Source organism: Ips typographus, linkage group LG7 (genome assembly GCF_016097725.1).
Source record: "Ips typographus isolate SLU linkage group LG7, UJ_Ityp_2.0, whole genome shotgun sequence".
Taxonomy (NCBI): Eukaryota; Metazoa; Arthropoda; class Insecta; order Coleoptera; family Curculionidae; genus Ips; species Ips typographus.
The window spans coordinates 6,341,792-6,358,229 of NC_138428.1; the positions used below are offsets into that span (position 1 = coordinate 6,341,792).

Consider the following 16,438-nt stretch of genomic DNA (forward strand, 5'->3'; position numbering starts at 1 on the left):
ATGCCTAGAATGTCTAGAAAATGTTCAAAAATGTCTAGAATTTCTAGAAAAGGTTCCAAAAAGCCTAAAATGCTTAGATAATGTTTCAAAATGCTTAAAATGTCTAGAAAATGTTCAAAGTGTCTAGAAATTGTTGCACAATGACTAAAATGTCTAAGAAATGTTCCAAAACGTCTAGAAAAGGTTTAAAAATGCCTAAAATATCTAAACACACACCCGTCAAGTTTTACACTTGTAGTTCCAAAACAACGTGGTCTAACATGGGCTTAAAAATTTAACACGTAAAATCCTATGTTGCGCGTTAAAAAAAACGCACTGTATGAAATAGTTATGTTCGTTTTTAAAAACCAAGCTGAATTTGCATCAAATGTCAATCACAATTATCCTACTCCCACAAGTGACCTTCCTTATCCGAAACATAGGCTAGCATTGTTTGAAAAAGGTGTATATTATATGGGCATCAAATGTTATAATAAATTAAATGTTGATATTAAGATTACTGTAGAAAAAATGTTTAAACGAAAATTAAAAACGTTTCTTATAGATCTCGAACCATATAGTCTTCAGGATTATTTTAGTTAGGCACATAAGATTGGGGTAGTTCTTTTTTTGTGTGGGTAATGTTTTTGTGACGTCATTTCAGTGTATTTTTGTTTTATACATCTTTGTGTAACTCAACGTAATTATGAAATAAAGCATAATAATAATAATAACTTGACATTTTTATGTGGGATAGTTAAAGAAAGCAAAAAATTTCTTCCAAACATTTTAATAGTAGTAATTTTTATACACAATCTTAAGACGTACAACTATTTTATATATTATTAAGTCATATCACTGTCTAAAGTCTCTATAATAATATAAAACAAAAATCGTATCTCTAGAAGTTAAAAATGAAAGTAATTCCTCAAAGTGAAAAACAAAGAGAGAAGGGCGGCCTAACAACATATTTTGAAAGCCTTCTAATGCATCTTTGTGTGAGGGATTTGTAGTAAAAGTGTCGTTAGAAACCGTCCCGCTTTTATATTGGCTATTAAAAAACAACAAACATAAGAATGGAAGTAAAGTGGTACTAAACAATACAATGAACTTAAATAGTATTAACACACCCCCAAGGAGTAAGAACATAGGAGACACTCGTCAGAACTTAATAAAAGCTAGGTTAAAGCGTTTTTTTTTTTTTGGGGCGCGTTTCTATAATACACACTTTCCGCTCGTCTATATGACTAGTTTCAAATTTGATAGGTTCGTATAACTGAGTGTAGAAACGCGCTTTTTTCTCTTTAAAATATGTATACTCTTCGGTTGGTCTCGTATGTTGTCGTTTGAAAAGGGTGTGCAAAGGAGCACACAGAAAAGTAACAATTCTTAAAAATATACATATAATCATAGCTAACAGTCTTAACGTAAGATTTCTTTTTTCGTGCGCCGATTCGCCGGCGCTTTTGTGATTAAAAAGAAGAAAAATGGACGCTAATCTGTACCGTTGCTCCGACACCTAACAATTGTTTTTTTCTTTTTTGTTATAAATATATACAAACACAGCCTATAAACAACGATATTTTGGCCCTCAAAACTTTTTTTTCGCCTTTTTTTTAGTCTGTAAGTAGAGGGCCAAACTATAGTATAATCATTAATATTCATTTACGATAATAATTATTATTATTACAAGATTAAAACCATGGGTGTAATAGCTATGAAGAAATTTCATTCTAAAAAAAAAACAACTAAAATAATTATAGAGTGTGGAAATAAAAAAGTGGTAGGAAATAAGGAGCGATATAATAATAAGGCCGCGACTAGTGCAACGACTAATTAAAATAACTTATAGTTAACCGCTAGGATACGGTGAAAAGGCACGAATTGCGGGTTAAATAATTTTTCCTAAGAAAATCCAATTTTTTAAAAAAGTTTCACCGGGTGTCCTCTGCATCAGAAATGAACATCGCAAAAAGGCTGCAATCACTCAAATTATTAAAGAAATTAATTACCTGTCTTGTGCCATGTTTTAATATTTACAGTGTTGTCACGTTTCTCTGCATTTATGGCCCACTGCTGTAAAAAGTCAGTCAGGCAAGCATTAAATCTAGATACTCTAGACAGAAGAATATTTCACTACTTACTTGTCAATATTGAAAATTGGCAACTCTGCCTACATATTTTAACAAAAAATATTTGTTATTTTGTTCCTCACGTTTCCTGCTCCGAAGTTTTTCGATTTACTCGTTTAGCACAAAACCAATGTATTGTCATACTGTTTCAACTCCTTTTGATGGAGCAGGATACAGATATATTGGTTTTGCACTAAACTTGCCAATCGAAAATGCCATTCAAATATTCTGATTTCAGCACCTTTTAATTATAAAGTGTGTCGGTTATATGGGGAAAGTTTTAGAGAATTTTATGTGAAACTTATTTCCGGTTTCCAAATTAAATTATCTTTCACCGTTTTCCGGAAAATTGGGAAAACGTCAGAGGCTGCATTTTAAACACGAAAGCCAAAGAGTTTTGAAAGTAAGACATTATTACGTAGAACACGATGACGTAATTAAAAAAAATCTATCATCATTGATTTCCGAGATATGGATGATAACTTTGTAAATTCTTATGGCCGCCTTCAAGATGGCTTACAAAGTTATCATCCATAACTCGGAAACCAATGACGTACGTCATCGTGTTATACGTAAAAAAGTGCCTTAATAATATCTTACTTTCAAAAATAGTGCAAAATAGTAAGTTGGGCTACCCTGTATACAGTTCCAGAGGGAAATTGACCGTTCAAAGTCAGGATTCAGTTTTATTAACCTTTTTTACGCATTTTTTACTCTTTTAACTTTTTCTGTAAATTTACTAGTTTAGCAGATATTCCACAACACTCATTTTGAGGACTAGAAACTCGATATTTTCTTAAAAAGTGCCTCAAAACTTTAATTGTCCATATTTCGGTTAGTTTTTGGCCTACGGTGACGTTGAACCATTCAAAAAATCCCTTTTTTCCTCCTCTTTCCAGTGGTGTGCTCCAAAATCACTTTCGCCCTAGCATTAGGAAAATTTGTTAAATCAAATTTAGGCGAAAATGCTGCTATCTTTGGCTTTCGTGTTTAAAATGCAGCCTCTGACGTTTTCCCAATTTTCCGGAAAACGGTGAAAGATAATTCAATTTGGAAACCGAAAATAGGTTTCACATAAAATTCTCTAAAACTTTCCCCATTTAACCGACTCTGTACCTCTTACCGTTTTCGAGATCCCAATACGTGTAGAAGCAATTTGGGACACACTGTACACGGCCAATGTCCTACGTCAACCGTTCTTTAAAAAGGTCGCGTAGGCTGCGAATTTGAATTTTCGATACTGCGCAGTTTACCTCCGATTCTAGTGTGCTGTGCATCACGTGCTCCCTGCCCACCAATGAAATGAAACTTCATTTATTATGTCAAAACAATATTTTTTATCGGTGTTGCCAATAGTTGCGTTTGTTCCCTACAATATTGTGGTTCAAATCTAACTTGAAGGTTCATACTTTCATTAATAGTTTAGTATTAATTATTCTTTGTATTGCAAAACTTGATTCGTGGTGTCACGTGATTGTCAATATTGACATATGAGGAAAATTTTGGTCAGTACTTGACTGAACTCTTGAAAAGTAGTACCAAACGGAGCAGGCAATGTTGCAATGCAACGTCATTAACCGAATTATTGTACTTGACATGTTTTTAAAGAAGCTGAAGTTTTAATTTAAGATAATTGCTGTATTAATGTTGATAAACTTCCAAAACTTTGCAGTGTTGCCATATCCTGTCAAAAATCAAATTTGTCAACCTTGTTAATGATGCAAAAAATGTGAATAATTAGGACAAGTTACCAGTGGCATTCTCTATTTCGTTTTGCAGTAAAAACTGATGACTTGACAAATTTCTGCTGCAATGTTGCACCTAGAAAACCAATTTTTCTGTTACAAATAACACAATATTTTATAACTTTGCCGTGTTGTCATGTCTTTTATTTGATTGTTTGCTGGAATAAAGATTGTCGATAATTATTAGGACACCCGGTACATTTGGTTAACAGGAATAAATCCGAAAACCACTACAAACCAAATTGTTTGCTCCAAACTACGAGCAATAATTCGTCTAATAAATGAAAAGAAAATGAGAGCTTTGAACGCCTATGATGGCCTGTACAAAACGAAACTAGGGAATATAGAATCTGTCATCGGAAAACGCGCGGTCGAGCAACAGAACAGCGCGCGCAAGCGCATATCGCTAACTACGCCCTCTAGCGTAGACAACAACGGTTTTGATGTAAAAACAGTTGCAGCCTGTCAATCACCAGAGGGCGTTTTTCAAACAGGATGTCTGTTTAGGTTTTTTTTTTCCGTTTGTAGTTGCATTCTGGAAAGCAAATTTTGTGTGATTTACGCACACTAATCAAACACCCTGTAAAACAAAACCTATCAACAAAATTTCAAAAATATTCAACGTTACACCTAGATAGTTTTATAATTCCGTCTATACAGCTTAAACACGATAAAATGGTAATAATAGTAGTCGTTTCTGTCAAAAATAATCCTTTAAGACGTATTACTATTATTATTTAGTCGAATCATAAGGTGAATCAGCCTGTACAACAACCACGCGTTACACACAAGAAAATGGCGTATCCATTAAAGTTTAGAAGACGGCCGCGCGAGGTCGGCACCATCATTCACTTAAAAACAAAAATATCAACAGCTGGAAATGTTATTAGTGGCGTAATTTAGCAAACAAGGCGGTGATGCCCTTAAATTCAAACGACTTTCGAAAGCGGTGTTGCCAACAGTGTAAAGCACTTGCAAATACTAGATTTCCCATTAATTTTGTTGCCGTAAAGCTGCAAAAACACCGCCTGTTTTGACACCAAAAATATGCTCAAAAACATGTAAACCTGTACACACCGACCTCGTAAAATACGAAACGAAAACGGCCGAGGAAAAAAAAATCTGCTTAAACTTTATGAAGTAGAATTAAAGAGCTCGACCAATCACAGACTCGCTTGCTGCGCGCGCCGAGACCCAACTTGAACTGCGCCACCGCGTTCCACAAACGTTTTTCTCCTACAAGTTTTACATTTTAGTTTAATCCGGCCGGCTTTAGGAACAACACTTTTTGCCGCTCATACAGACGCGCACACGCGGAGCTTTGGTCCAGCGACACATAGAACGCGGCCACTCCCGTAAAAAAAAAAAAAAACGAAATTGGAATACGATTGGTCCGCGCGAACGGCAATGCCACGCCCACTTACTTGGGCGTCGCGGCTGGCACAAAATCGCGCAGCTGCGATTGACGCACTTCCGGTTTCCGTCTACCCGGACGTTCGTGTGTGGACGCCTGGCGTCCGTTGTTGTTATTGTTGTTGTTGTTTCGAGGCCCTGTCAATGTTGCAGCTTTCTGCGACTCGCCTTTATAACCTATATCTGTGCAAATAGTTGGAAAATGACACCTATAAAAATACAATGGAAATTACCTCTGGTTTCTCTAATACTACTATCACGTTCGGCTGGCTGCGATGCCTGAGAAGCACGGGCCGTTGTGCCCACTTTGGGGGCGGGAACCGTTTCGGGCGCGGTTTGGGATATCGTCGATTGTTTCGACGCCTTTGCTTGACTGTCTTTGTGATGTTGGGCGGCCTGGGCGTAGCTCATGCGCGGTGGATGACCCTGCATATCCTGTTGATTCGCAAGAACGTTATTACCAATCAAAAAAGTAGCTTTATTGTCGGAAACTAAAAGTCATTGACAAAGCTCTGAAATACAAAAACAGCAAAAAAAACAACATACATAATTATTACACTACACATACAATATTGTTACGGTTTGGGCCTACTATGCTCGATACTTCTGAACGAGCGCTCGCTTCGGGATGAAACCGATGCGCCGCAATATCTGGCCGGGCGCGTGTTAAAGTAGGCCACAGTTAGGAAGCGCCACACCTGGAAGAATCTTTGATATTCGAGGCAAATCGCGAAGCGTTTTGCGGTCATTCTAGAACGTAGTTTGCGAATATAAAAGAAGCGGTGTCGACGACGGCGGAGTAGTGTAGTGGTGTAATTTGGGAACGCGGTAAAGTTTAAATAGTGGAATAATTGTGGAATTGTAGTAGTGTTTTTAGTAGCTGAATTAATTATTGTACGCAGTGTTTTGAAGTGTAAATAAATTTATTAATTGTTAAACTTCATCCTTGTCTATTGTTCACTTTCAGAAAGGGTAAATATCTAAGTGAATATCTTCCAAAAAAAAAACATTTACTTATTAGCGCTTCTATTTCAGTCATTGTCAATTTGACAACCATAGAAATTTATTTGATTTGTTTACTATTAATTCTTTTCCGTTTCTTTGTGTTGTTAATCATTTATAAAGTTTTCTATTTACAACACCACCACAGTTCTTTTAAGAGCTATTGTTTCTACGCTTTTAACATTCTGTAAGTACTTTCATAATATTATTATTTTTTTATGTTGGTTGTCACGATCTAACCAAAATTGGCACAATTACTAACAACCTGTTTTGAAAAAAAAGTGGGAGTGTCTATTATGATTTTTATTTAGCCAGTTGGTTTTTCCTAAATTCGGAATTACTTACTATTACAGTATTTTTTTAGAAAATGCCTGGAAAAATTCTCTACAGACAAGCCCAGCAGTTAATTCTTAACCTTTGTGAATATTTTGAATTGGAAAAAACTAATGGAGGACCTTTAGAAGCTTTATCATCTGTTCAGGAAGAAAATAAGAAATTTTAAGACCTTACATATTCTTACTGATGTATTTTTTGATACTAGAAGGTTGCAGCTGCTTTGAAAATTTCCCGCAACACTGTTTATTCGATTCGGGAAAAGCAAGCAAGTAATCTTATGATTTCCTCACCTAAAAAACGTAAATCGAGACGTTATCGACGGGTCAATACCACTGATTTATCTGAAAGCATTAAAATGGATGTTCGAAATACATTATATGATATGTACAACGATAGTATGTTAATAATAGTAAAACATATCTACTTTTGTAAGAAACATCTATTAACATTTCATTGTTTCCAGAGACTGCGATTTTTGGGTTGCATTATAGATTTTTCATAAAAATCTCTTCAAACATATTAATAATAAAGTCATAGAAAAAATAAAATAAGCGTCTAAAATGTTTTCCAGCGGGTTTCCAACCTGAAAATCAGTTATGAGATACTACAGCATCACTCAGAATGTCTTATTGAATTTTTAATTTGTTGTATTTATTTTAGAGAAACATGTAACCATCCAGAACCTAAATCAAGAGCTTAAAGTTAAAAAATTACTACATATTGGTGATACATCTCTGCGAATTTTGGTAAATAAATTAGGTTTCAAATTTAGACGGAATTCTATGATCCAAACGCAGACTTCTCATAAATAAAAAATGTTATTTCGGTCAAGATATTTTTGATTTGCTTTGGTATAAGGTTGTTTTAGTGAAAATTTGCAGCCAAAGATCTCTACTTTCTGACTGACAAAATACGCAAAATTTTAAACGTGACGAAGCTTTAGACACGCCCTTTTCTATAATATGAACACAACAGGTTTGTTGACGAAAACTTGATTTGATTCATATGATTATAAATGATGTATCCTTGGGTAAACCCACTCCGCGAGAACAGTACACCTCACAATTATTAAAATAAAAACAAAACAAAAAGGCAGTTACTCTGTATAAGAGAGGAGAAAAAGGATCAAAAGCACAAACAGTGCTGCTTGGTCAATTTATGGCAGAACAAGGCGCCTTAAGAACTGGAGTAGAATTCGTCCAAAGAATAATACGCCCCGTCAAGCAAAAACCTCTCAGCCTCACGCCTAAATCCATGCGCAGATGGTTGGCCTCTCACGTGGAGTGGAAGGTTATTGAAAAGTCTCTTGCCACCGTAAATAAGCGACGACTTAATCTTGTGTGACGAATGGGAAGCCTCAAAACGAATCTACTGAGCCGGAGCCCTCGGACAACTGACCCACAAACTTGCCACGGACAAGGCAAATCGTCTCTAAGATTAAAATGCAGCACAATGTGAGGATAGCATGTTCAATGAAGAGGGGTCTACATGAGGCCCTGTATCCAACACGACACAAGCACCTTAATGCTCGCTTCTGCAGGAGAATCACATAATTGAAGCGGCTTCGAGAACAAACCCCCCAGAAAGCTATGCCGTAGCGGATATGGCAGTCAATCAGTGCATAGTATGCACTCCTAGATACATCATGACAACCCGACGCCAATCTAGAGCACAGACCTTCCACATGTTCAGCGAATCGAAACGAGTCGTCAATAATAAGACCAAGAAACTGGTTCACTCCAGGGGCGCACAATGGCTCACCCTCAATAAAAATCTCCTGCAATGAGCATCCAAAATGTAGGATCTTGGTCTTACTGATGAAGTTGGAATTGCACCAATGTTTGATTATGGAGAGGTCACCATCAATAGTGGCAGTCAATGAATCGGCGCTCTTGCCGATCCAAAGAATGGTCGCGTCATCAGCGAAAACAGTCCGTTAAAAGGGAGCGAAACAATATCATTGACGTATATCAAGAACAGCAAAGGTCCAAGAACAGAGCCCTGAGGGACACCCGAAGTTAACATTAACTCTACAGAACCATGGCTCCCGATGAAGACCTCCTGGCTCCGGCCGGACAACAAAGAGCGAAACCACAACAAAGAAGCGGCTCGGAAGCCATAAGCTTCAAGCTTCCAAAGCAAGATCTGGTGGTCTACGCAGTCGAACGCCTTCGACAAGTCGCAAAATACCGAGTTCATGCGACCATACAGATCCTGAAGAAAAGAAAAAATAGCATCATTCGTGTCCATCGCTGGCCGGAAGCCAAACTGAGATGGGCTGAGAAGCTCATGACGCACCAGAAACGACATCATCCGCCTCTGGCCCAGCTTTTCCAGCACCTTAGACAGTGCCAGAAGCAGGGCAATCGGTCGATAGTTAGCCGGGTGGGAGCGGTCACCGGACTTGTAAAGAGGAATAACCTGAGCCCTCTTAAGACATGATGGGAAAACTGCCTTGGAAAAGGATGCGCTGATTGCATCGGCGAGAACAGATAAAACATTGTCAGGCAGCGCAGAAACAACCCTCATAGAAATCCCATCAAATCCGGCACAATTTGACAGTTTAAAAAATTTCAGTATGTCCCCAGCGAGGGCAGCCTCCACCCCGCAGTAAAATGAGTTGAACTCATGTGGCTGAATATCACTAGGTACAGCATACATGTACAACTCATCCATTTAGATTTGAAAGTGATAGTAAATGAACAACTCTGTTAACTGGGTCTGGTGCGATATAGGTGCCACCGTATTTTTATTTTTTTGATGAAATTGATTATTCAACTTAGTTCTACCCAAAAAAGGGTGGATGAAGCTGTTTTTTTGGAAAAAGAATCGTAAAAAAAAACGCTTTGAAAGTGGTCAGGTTACACCAAGTCTAGGAAAAATTCCTCCCCCTTACCACTCGAAATGTGCAACGTTGCCAAACCGAAGGTTCAAGAAAACGATATAAGATGTTGGGTTATGCCAGCAAGGTAGACCTGTGGGGTAGAAAAATGTGTGATGTAGTGTTGAGTAATTTTGTCAGTTTGTAAATACTAGCTATTTATCCTATTGGATTCATTATTGGCGCAGTCATTCGAACCTTTACAATGGATTCCGATACTAAAACTATGATGGACCGTTTCGTTAAATTATTGGAAGCCCAACAGCTAAAAGTGCAACAACAGACATACCAAAGTCAGATAAGGGAGCTTATTACATGTCTTCAAGAGAAGGGAAGAAACACACCTGCGACTTTAGACGTCAATTCGTTTGCAAAGCGTTTTAAAAAAATTTATTTACGACCCTAGAGGTGGTTGCACGTTTCCAGAATGGTTTGCCAGACACAAGACTACGTTTGACGGGGAGCGAAGAAAGTCCTCTCGGATACTGAATGCGTAGAATTATTACTACAAGCCTTTGTCGAAAGTGAGTTCAATCGCTTAAAAGCACGTATCCACACGAGTGTACTTTCAATGAGGTCAATATTTCAATGACGTTATGATATACTCATGACGCGCCCTATGAATATAAGCATAGCTAATGTTATTGATCTTACAAACTTCAATGGTGATCTATTTGAATTCAACGAACTAACCATAGATAAGTTCAAACTTCTTCTGGCAGCTCTATATACAAATCAACCAGCTTTACAACCATACCGTGCGATCATTTTAAAGGAAAGCGAAGTTGACAATGCCAACATAATGAAAGTCAGAGATTTATGTTGTGCACATGCAGAACAGCTTGTAGTAGCTGCCTCTTGAGGTCAATGCAGTTCGACAACAAAATTTAAGGAATCAGAAAATGAAGAGGGGACCTATCAGGGAATGTTAATGATGAGTGTCCATTTAAAGACAGCGAATGCTTCTACTGCAACAAGATTGGTCATATTGCATCTGTGTGTAGGTCAAAAAAAACAAACAATGTTCATCTTATACAGATAAATGACGTTCATTTTGAAAACTGTTCATATCGGCGATACTTCGACATCATGTTGAACGGGACCACAGTATGTATGCAAGCTGACATGTCTAAATTAACGTGGATACCTGGAAGAAAATTGGATCCCCTGCAATGAACGAGCCGATTCAAGTTAGAAAGATGAAGAATTTTGGTACTTGCCAAGTCATATTTAAAGCTAACAGCCAAATTACCACTGAACCTGTAATTGAAGTCAATAATATTACAAACTTGGCAAACACAAAAGTGTTGGTTGATCTAGGCCTGATTTCGTGGACATCACTACCACTGGCAACGTCACTTCAGGTGAATAAAGTTCAAGTCGAGACGTTGTTAAGCGATTTTCCGGACCTTTTTAGTTCAGTTACAGGGGCTTGCAATAAAATGAAAGTTTATCTGTATGGTGAGCGGGTAAATGGGGTTATTCGCAATATTATTGGTTCAGAGTAATCAAGTTCAAGAGGACAAGACTCAACTGGATAATCTTCGGTTAGAGTGCGTACAATCCAATTCTAATGGCAATGAAGTAGTAAATGATAGTGAGGTAGAAGACTTGGAAAACAGTTGTTCTGAAGAAGTATTTCAAGAAGTACACACATCAACGCTTCATCCTGATGATGGTTTGAAAGATTGCGATTCTGGCAGTGCAGCTCCAGATCATATGGTCGTAACATTAAGTAAAAGGGGAGGAAATGTTGGGTTATGCCAGCAAGGTAGACCTGTGAGGTAGACAAATGTGTGATGTGGTGTTGAGTTTTTTATTTTTTTTTTTTATTTTGTCAGTTTGTAAATAAAAAGTTTTATAGTATTGGACCCATTATAGGACGTTTAACATGAAGGGTTTAATCGTTAAATAGCTTAAAAATTAGTAAAATAAGTAAGTATTTTTTACTTTTTACATACAAAATGACACTTTACTATCTATAATTACTGTTAACATATGTTAATATGTTAATGTCCGATTAGTACAAGCGGCAATATTTATTTTTTGTAAATGTATTGAAAAATATGTATGGCTAACCTAGTGCTAACCATAGTGGCCGATTCATATATGTAAATATAATTATTAAGATCTCAAAAAGAGAAAAATATGAAAAACTTCCATTTTACGAAATTAAAAATTAATTTTTCTAATTTTGGCATATAAAGTGACACTTTTTAAAACTGATTAGAGTGACAAAACGTTTTACTTTATGTAACTGGTTATGAAAAGTTCATTTCATCACTCCCTGTTATTATGCATTTCCGTAGAAACATATGGGCGACATCCATCATAACATGTCGTTGTCACTGTTTATACAAGGTGCTATGAAAGTGAATATTTGTGTTAAATCACTTTAAAAGATGGTTTTTACCGCTTTTTGGTCAAAATTAGAAAAAAATATGTATGCAACACGTTTCGAAAATGTCTTATTGTGTAACTCATTCAAATTGTAGGACCTCGCTGCGCTCGCCCTACAAACATTCATTCGTTACACAAAATCAATCTTTTCGTAACTGGTTACATAAATAGCTATTTTAGAATAACTTTTCTAATTTTGAACAGAAAAGCAGTTCTGTTTGACAACGTTGCTAGGGTTGTTAGGCACCAAACAAAATGTTCAATATACACGCCGGTGGTGTTGGTAGAGCTCGAATCAGCTAAGAAAAGGCCACAGGCGTCATCAAACGATGATGTCACGATCTCTGTACGTCTCGCTTTAAATATTGCTGCTCTCGTTACTTTCCAAGTTGTTGCAGCCAGTCAGTGGTGTGCTATTATTTTATCAGTAAAATGAAACGTTTTCTTCGTTTTTAATAAAGAAAATAAAAGACAAAAAGTTTTTCAAAGGAATGGAAACTCCTTCTGCTTCTTTCTTCATAAATTGTAAGACGTTACTGACGATTTCACGGCTTTGGATGTGTATGATAACACCTTTCCTTCCAACCTTTTTGGAAGACATTATGACAAAATAACGTTTTTCATTCATAACACTGTGTGAACTTCAACTGCGACCCTCAACAATACAACCAAAACACCAGACTAAAACGGAACCTAACCTAACCCCCTAAGTCTCCCTGTTCGCCACTACATTTTTTTAAACTTGGCAACACCGTTTAGAGTGCCGGCTAGTAAAAGCATATAAAAAGGTCCATCTGTCCCTGGCCGCTGCCGCATCTGTTTTAATTGTGTCCAAGTAAAAACCGTACTACGTTGCCAAGTGGCTTTTTGACCGCTTAACAATTTATTTTCGGGAATATTTTAATAGGACGCCTCTGATTATATCTAATGCGACGGCAACTGTAGAAGGAGAGAGAAATAGTTTTAAAAACTGCGTCATGGATGATGCGGTGGCCTTTTCTCATCTGATTCCAGCTATACCGACCAAAAACAAGTCATTTATGTTTAGTATGGAGAATGCCAAAAGAAAGAAAATAACGTGAAAATGTGAGTTTGTCCTGCGCGAAAGTCATTCATCCACCCTTATTTTGGTAAAAGTTAAATAAACAATCTGACATAATTTCATCAAAAAAGAACTAAAAATATTGTGGCACCTAAATCGCACCAGAACCCTGTTAACTGATAAGGGTGGTCAAAAATTAAATTATCGACTTACCAAAGGAGGTGGAGACGGAACAGGAACTGGCTGGGGTCCTCCTCCGCCTTTCGAGTCCTGGCGTGTGTATATTGAATGTGCTGCGACCGTGGTGGGCGTAACTGCGGCCGGTTTGGCCTGAGATGCTTCAGTCTGAACCACTGTGGTCATGGTAGCAGCATTGGTTGTCGTGGGAACTGGTGCCACGTCCCTCTCACACCCGTTGAGCAGCACGTCGTCCGTCTTTGTCGATTTGTCCGACATTGTGCACTTGACCGGCGCAGCTGCATTACTCGCGGATCTAATATGCGGAGAAGTGGGTGGAGTCAACGCCACACTGCTCAGTTCCACGACGGCTGCGCTTTCCTCAGTTTTCGGTGAGCTGCTTCTCGGCGACGGCGTCTCTTCCTCCTTCTCTGGCTTGCCACGCCCCTTCACCACACCTTTGACTACGTCAGCCAATCGGTTTTCACCCCACACGGTGGGCGTAGCCTCGACCGTTTGAGTGGAACCTTCGCTGGTAGTGTGATTAGGCGTGAACGAACCGGGCTGGTGGGTTGTCGGTTTTGCTGACGATGTTCCATTGGAAGCGTCCAGGCCTGGAAGAGGAGGAAATGCTTCTTCGACGAGGTCAAATTTAGACTTGGCGAGTGTATTGGAATTTGCACCGAGAACCGGAGCCACCGCCCCTTGCCCGTTAATTTGGTGAGCGGGGGTGATCGGGCCGTTTGTAGTCACTGCCGGATCATCGTCCCGCTTTTTTCGACGGTGCCTCGGCGCTACCACCTCTTTGAGCGTAAAAGTGTTGGCAGGTGGAAATCTGTACATATCTACTTGTCCATTATCCGGGTGGATTACCGGCTGTATCGTTCCCACTGGCACGAGCATCCCAGACGAAGTCATTGGATCTCCTAAAAAAACAGATTTACTGTTATACAGGGTGTTCTAAATTAAGTGCGCACCATTGCCAACTTTTTTATTATTGAAAATAGAAACTTGTGGCATTTTTGCGCTCACTAAAAAGGCAAAAACGCATATACAATTAAACATCGCGTTTTCGACTTATTTCTTCAGAAAATGTTAATTTTTTAAATGGAATGACCTATAAATTTTTAGCCACATCGGTAGACCATAATTTTCTCTAATAAAAAATTTAATATGAACATAAGTCATAAAACTTGATCTAACCAAGGTATCAAGGTATGACATTTTAACATTTAATAGCAGACTTAAGGTACAGGATGTACGGATAAATATTAAATTATGCGTTTGAAGTTAACTATTTGACATTAACAATGTCTGACGCCTTTTCAGTGAGCGCAAAAAATGCCACAAGTTTGCTAATTTAAACAATTTTCTATTTTCAATAATAAAAAAGTTGGCAATGATGAGTTAATTAAGAACACCCTGTATAATGGCAACAACACTCTCTAAGTATGCTTCAGCATATCTTATAACGATTATTTGGCGGAGTTAGGGACAAATAAGTTCTACCAGTATTTTAGAACTGATACCCAAAATTTAAACGTCATTTATTCACATTTTTATGAACAGACCGATCTAACTCTTTGTGGAAATAAACATTAATAATTCTCGCTTACACTCATTCATACACACAAAAAAACAACTTTTTGTGGTCAGTGGGTCATCATTCTATGCGTTCTGTTGCAGTCTAGCTGTGGGCCCGACCGTACGTTTGTTTGTAATTAGTTCATTGTTATGTGTTGTTTTAACCTTTTTATTACATGTTTATGTATTGGTGCACTTACATGTTTGTAACATCTTATATGAATTATGTGCATATTTTAAGACAGTTCGAGGTAAGCGTTTGGTCCGTACATGTTTCACCACCTTACAGAACATTTTATACCTTTTAGCCCTGATGAAGATATATGTTTAATATATCGAAACGTTGGCCAAGAACTGGTAGAACTTATTTGTCCCTAACTCCGCCAAATAATCATTAAATATTCACATATTTGGGACGCCACTACAACGATCTATATCTTATAACTTTCAGCATTTTTCAAAAGATGTACAGGGATGACCATTTTTTTATTTATCTTGATATTTAAATGAGTTCCATACTGATGAAGACATTTTACACCAAATAAGCCTAGAACTGGACACAGAATCCAAATAACAAACGAAAAAAAATTACCATCCTGTTTAAAAAATCATAAGTTTGGGTTGTTAGTAAAATTTGGAACAAATATAGCCACAAATATCTACAAGATTTTGTATTTTGCAATTTTTGGCTAAAATCCAAAACAGACAAGGGAAAAAGGGAAGCAATTTCAGTCAATCCACTCTGTAGATAGTGGCCTAATTTGCTTGTTTTTTTATATGGAAACTGCCAGAACCATTATAATTATTTAACCAAGAAGTGTGTTAATGAAAGCGATTAAGAATCGAAATGCGTACGAAACGAATTAATAATCGGGATGCTATGGAACGCGTTAATAAAATTGAGATTATTAATCGCCAATTAATATAAGAGTTGGTTACAAAATTTTTCTAAAAACTTTGAAAAAAAAACTAATTGTCAGTTGTATTGGCGTTTCAAGATAAAAGATACTCCCTGTGGTGATCAGTTTTGAAAACAGTTTTGGGCAATCTAGCTGTCATTTCTCCGTTTGTTTACATTGATTTTGGTTAGGAATTTAGCACTGGTTTCATCATGACTGTTTCCAAACTGATCACTAGAGGGAGTACCTCTTATCTTAAAACGTCAATACGCAACACGGCAAACCGAAATCATAGGCACCCTTGACAGTGACAGTTAGTTCTCTGGGTAATGCTGAATATCAACTAAATAATGTGCGTCTATTTATCTCTGTTTAATACAAATAAAGAAGGATAGAACTATACTATGAGCCTATTTAGTTGCTTATGATAAAATCGTGAATTAAAGTAAAACAATTGAAAAATCATGCATTCATAGGACTTATTAATAAACGATCTTGTATTCGTTATCGTCCATTAAAAAAGGCTGTTAATACATGGTTACCGGGGTCTTTTTTTAATGGGAGTTTGATGCGGCAAGCAAAATATCGCTATCCTCTTTTGTTTTCTTGTAATTGTCAATGTTTGAATTTTTGACATTTTGGACGAGTCCCTGTAACTTCGTTATTACAAGAGTTTGGGGAAAATATAATTTAATAATAATAATTTGCGGCATCAAACTCACCTTGAAAAAATACCAAGGCAATGCCTTTTTGATTTTTAAATTTCTTAATGGTTGGCCACCCTGTACAGGGTGCTGCATTTTCGATGGTTTTACGGGGTACAGAGAAAACGGTAATAGATAGAAAAA

General features: G+C 37.3%; 1 protein-coding gene across 7 annotated transcripts in view; it reads right to left on the minus strand.

Annotated features, from left to right (window-relative positions):
* Positions 1-753: 753 nt before the first annotated feature.
* Positions 754-16,438, minus strand: part of Larp4B (La-related protein 4B) — a 32,690-nt gene continuing 17,005 nt past the window's right edge. For all 7 annotated transcript variants that reach the window (XM_081983694.1, XM_081983692.1, XM_081983699.1 and 4 more), the window contains 3 exons: positions 13,144-14,033; positions 5,503-5,704; positions 754-5,452 (listed from right to left, as the gene is read on the minus strand). In XM_081983694.1, the coding sequence (XP_081839820.1) occupies positions 5,277-5,452; positions 5,503-5,704; positions 13,144-14,033 (1,268 nt within the window). In that variant the 3' untranslated portion in view covers positions 754-5,276. The remainder of the gene's footprint in view (positions 5,453-5,502; positions 5,705-13,143; positions 14,034-16,438) is intronic.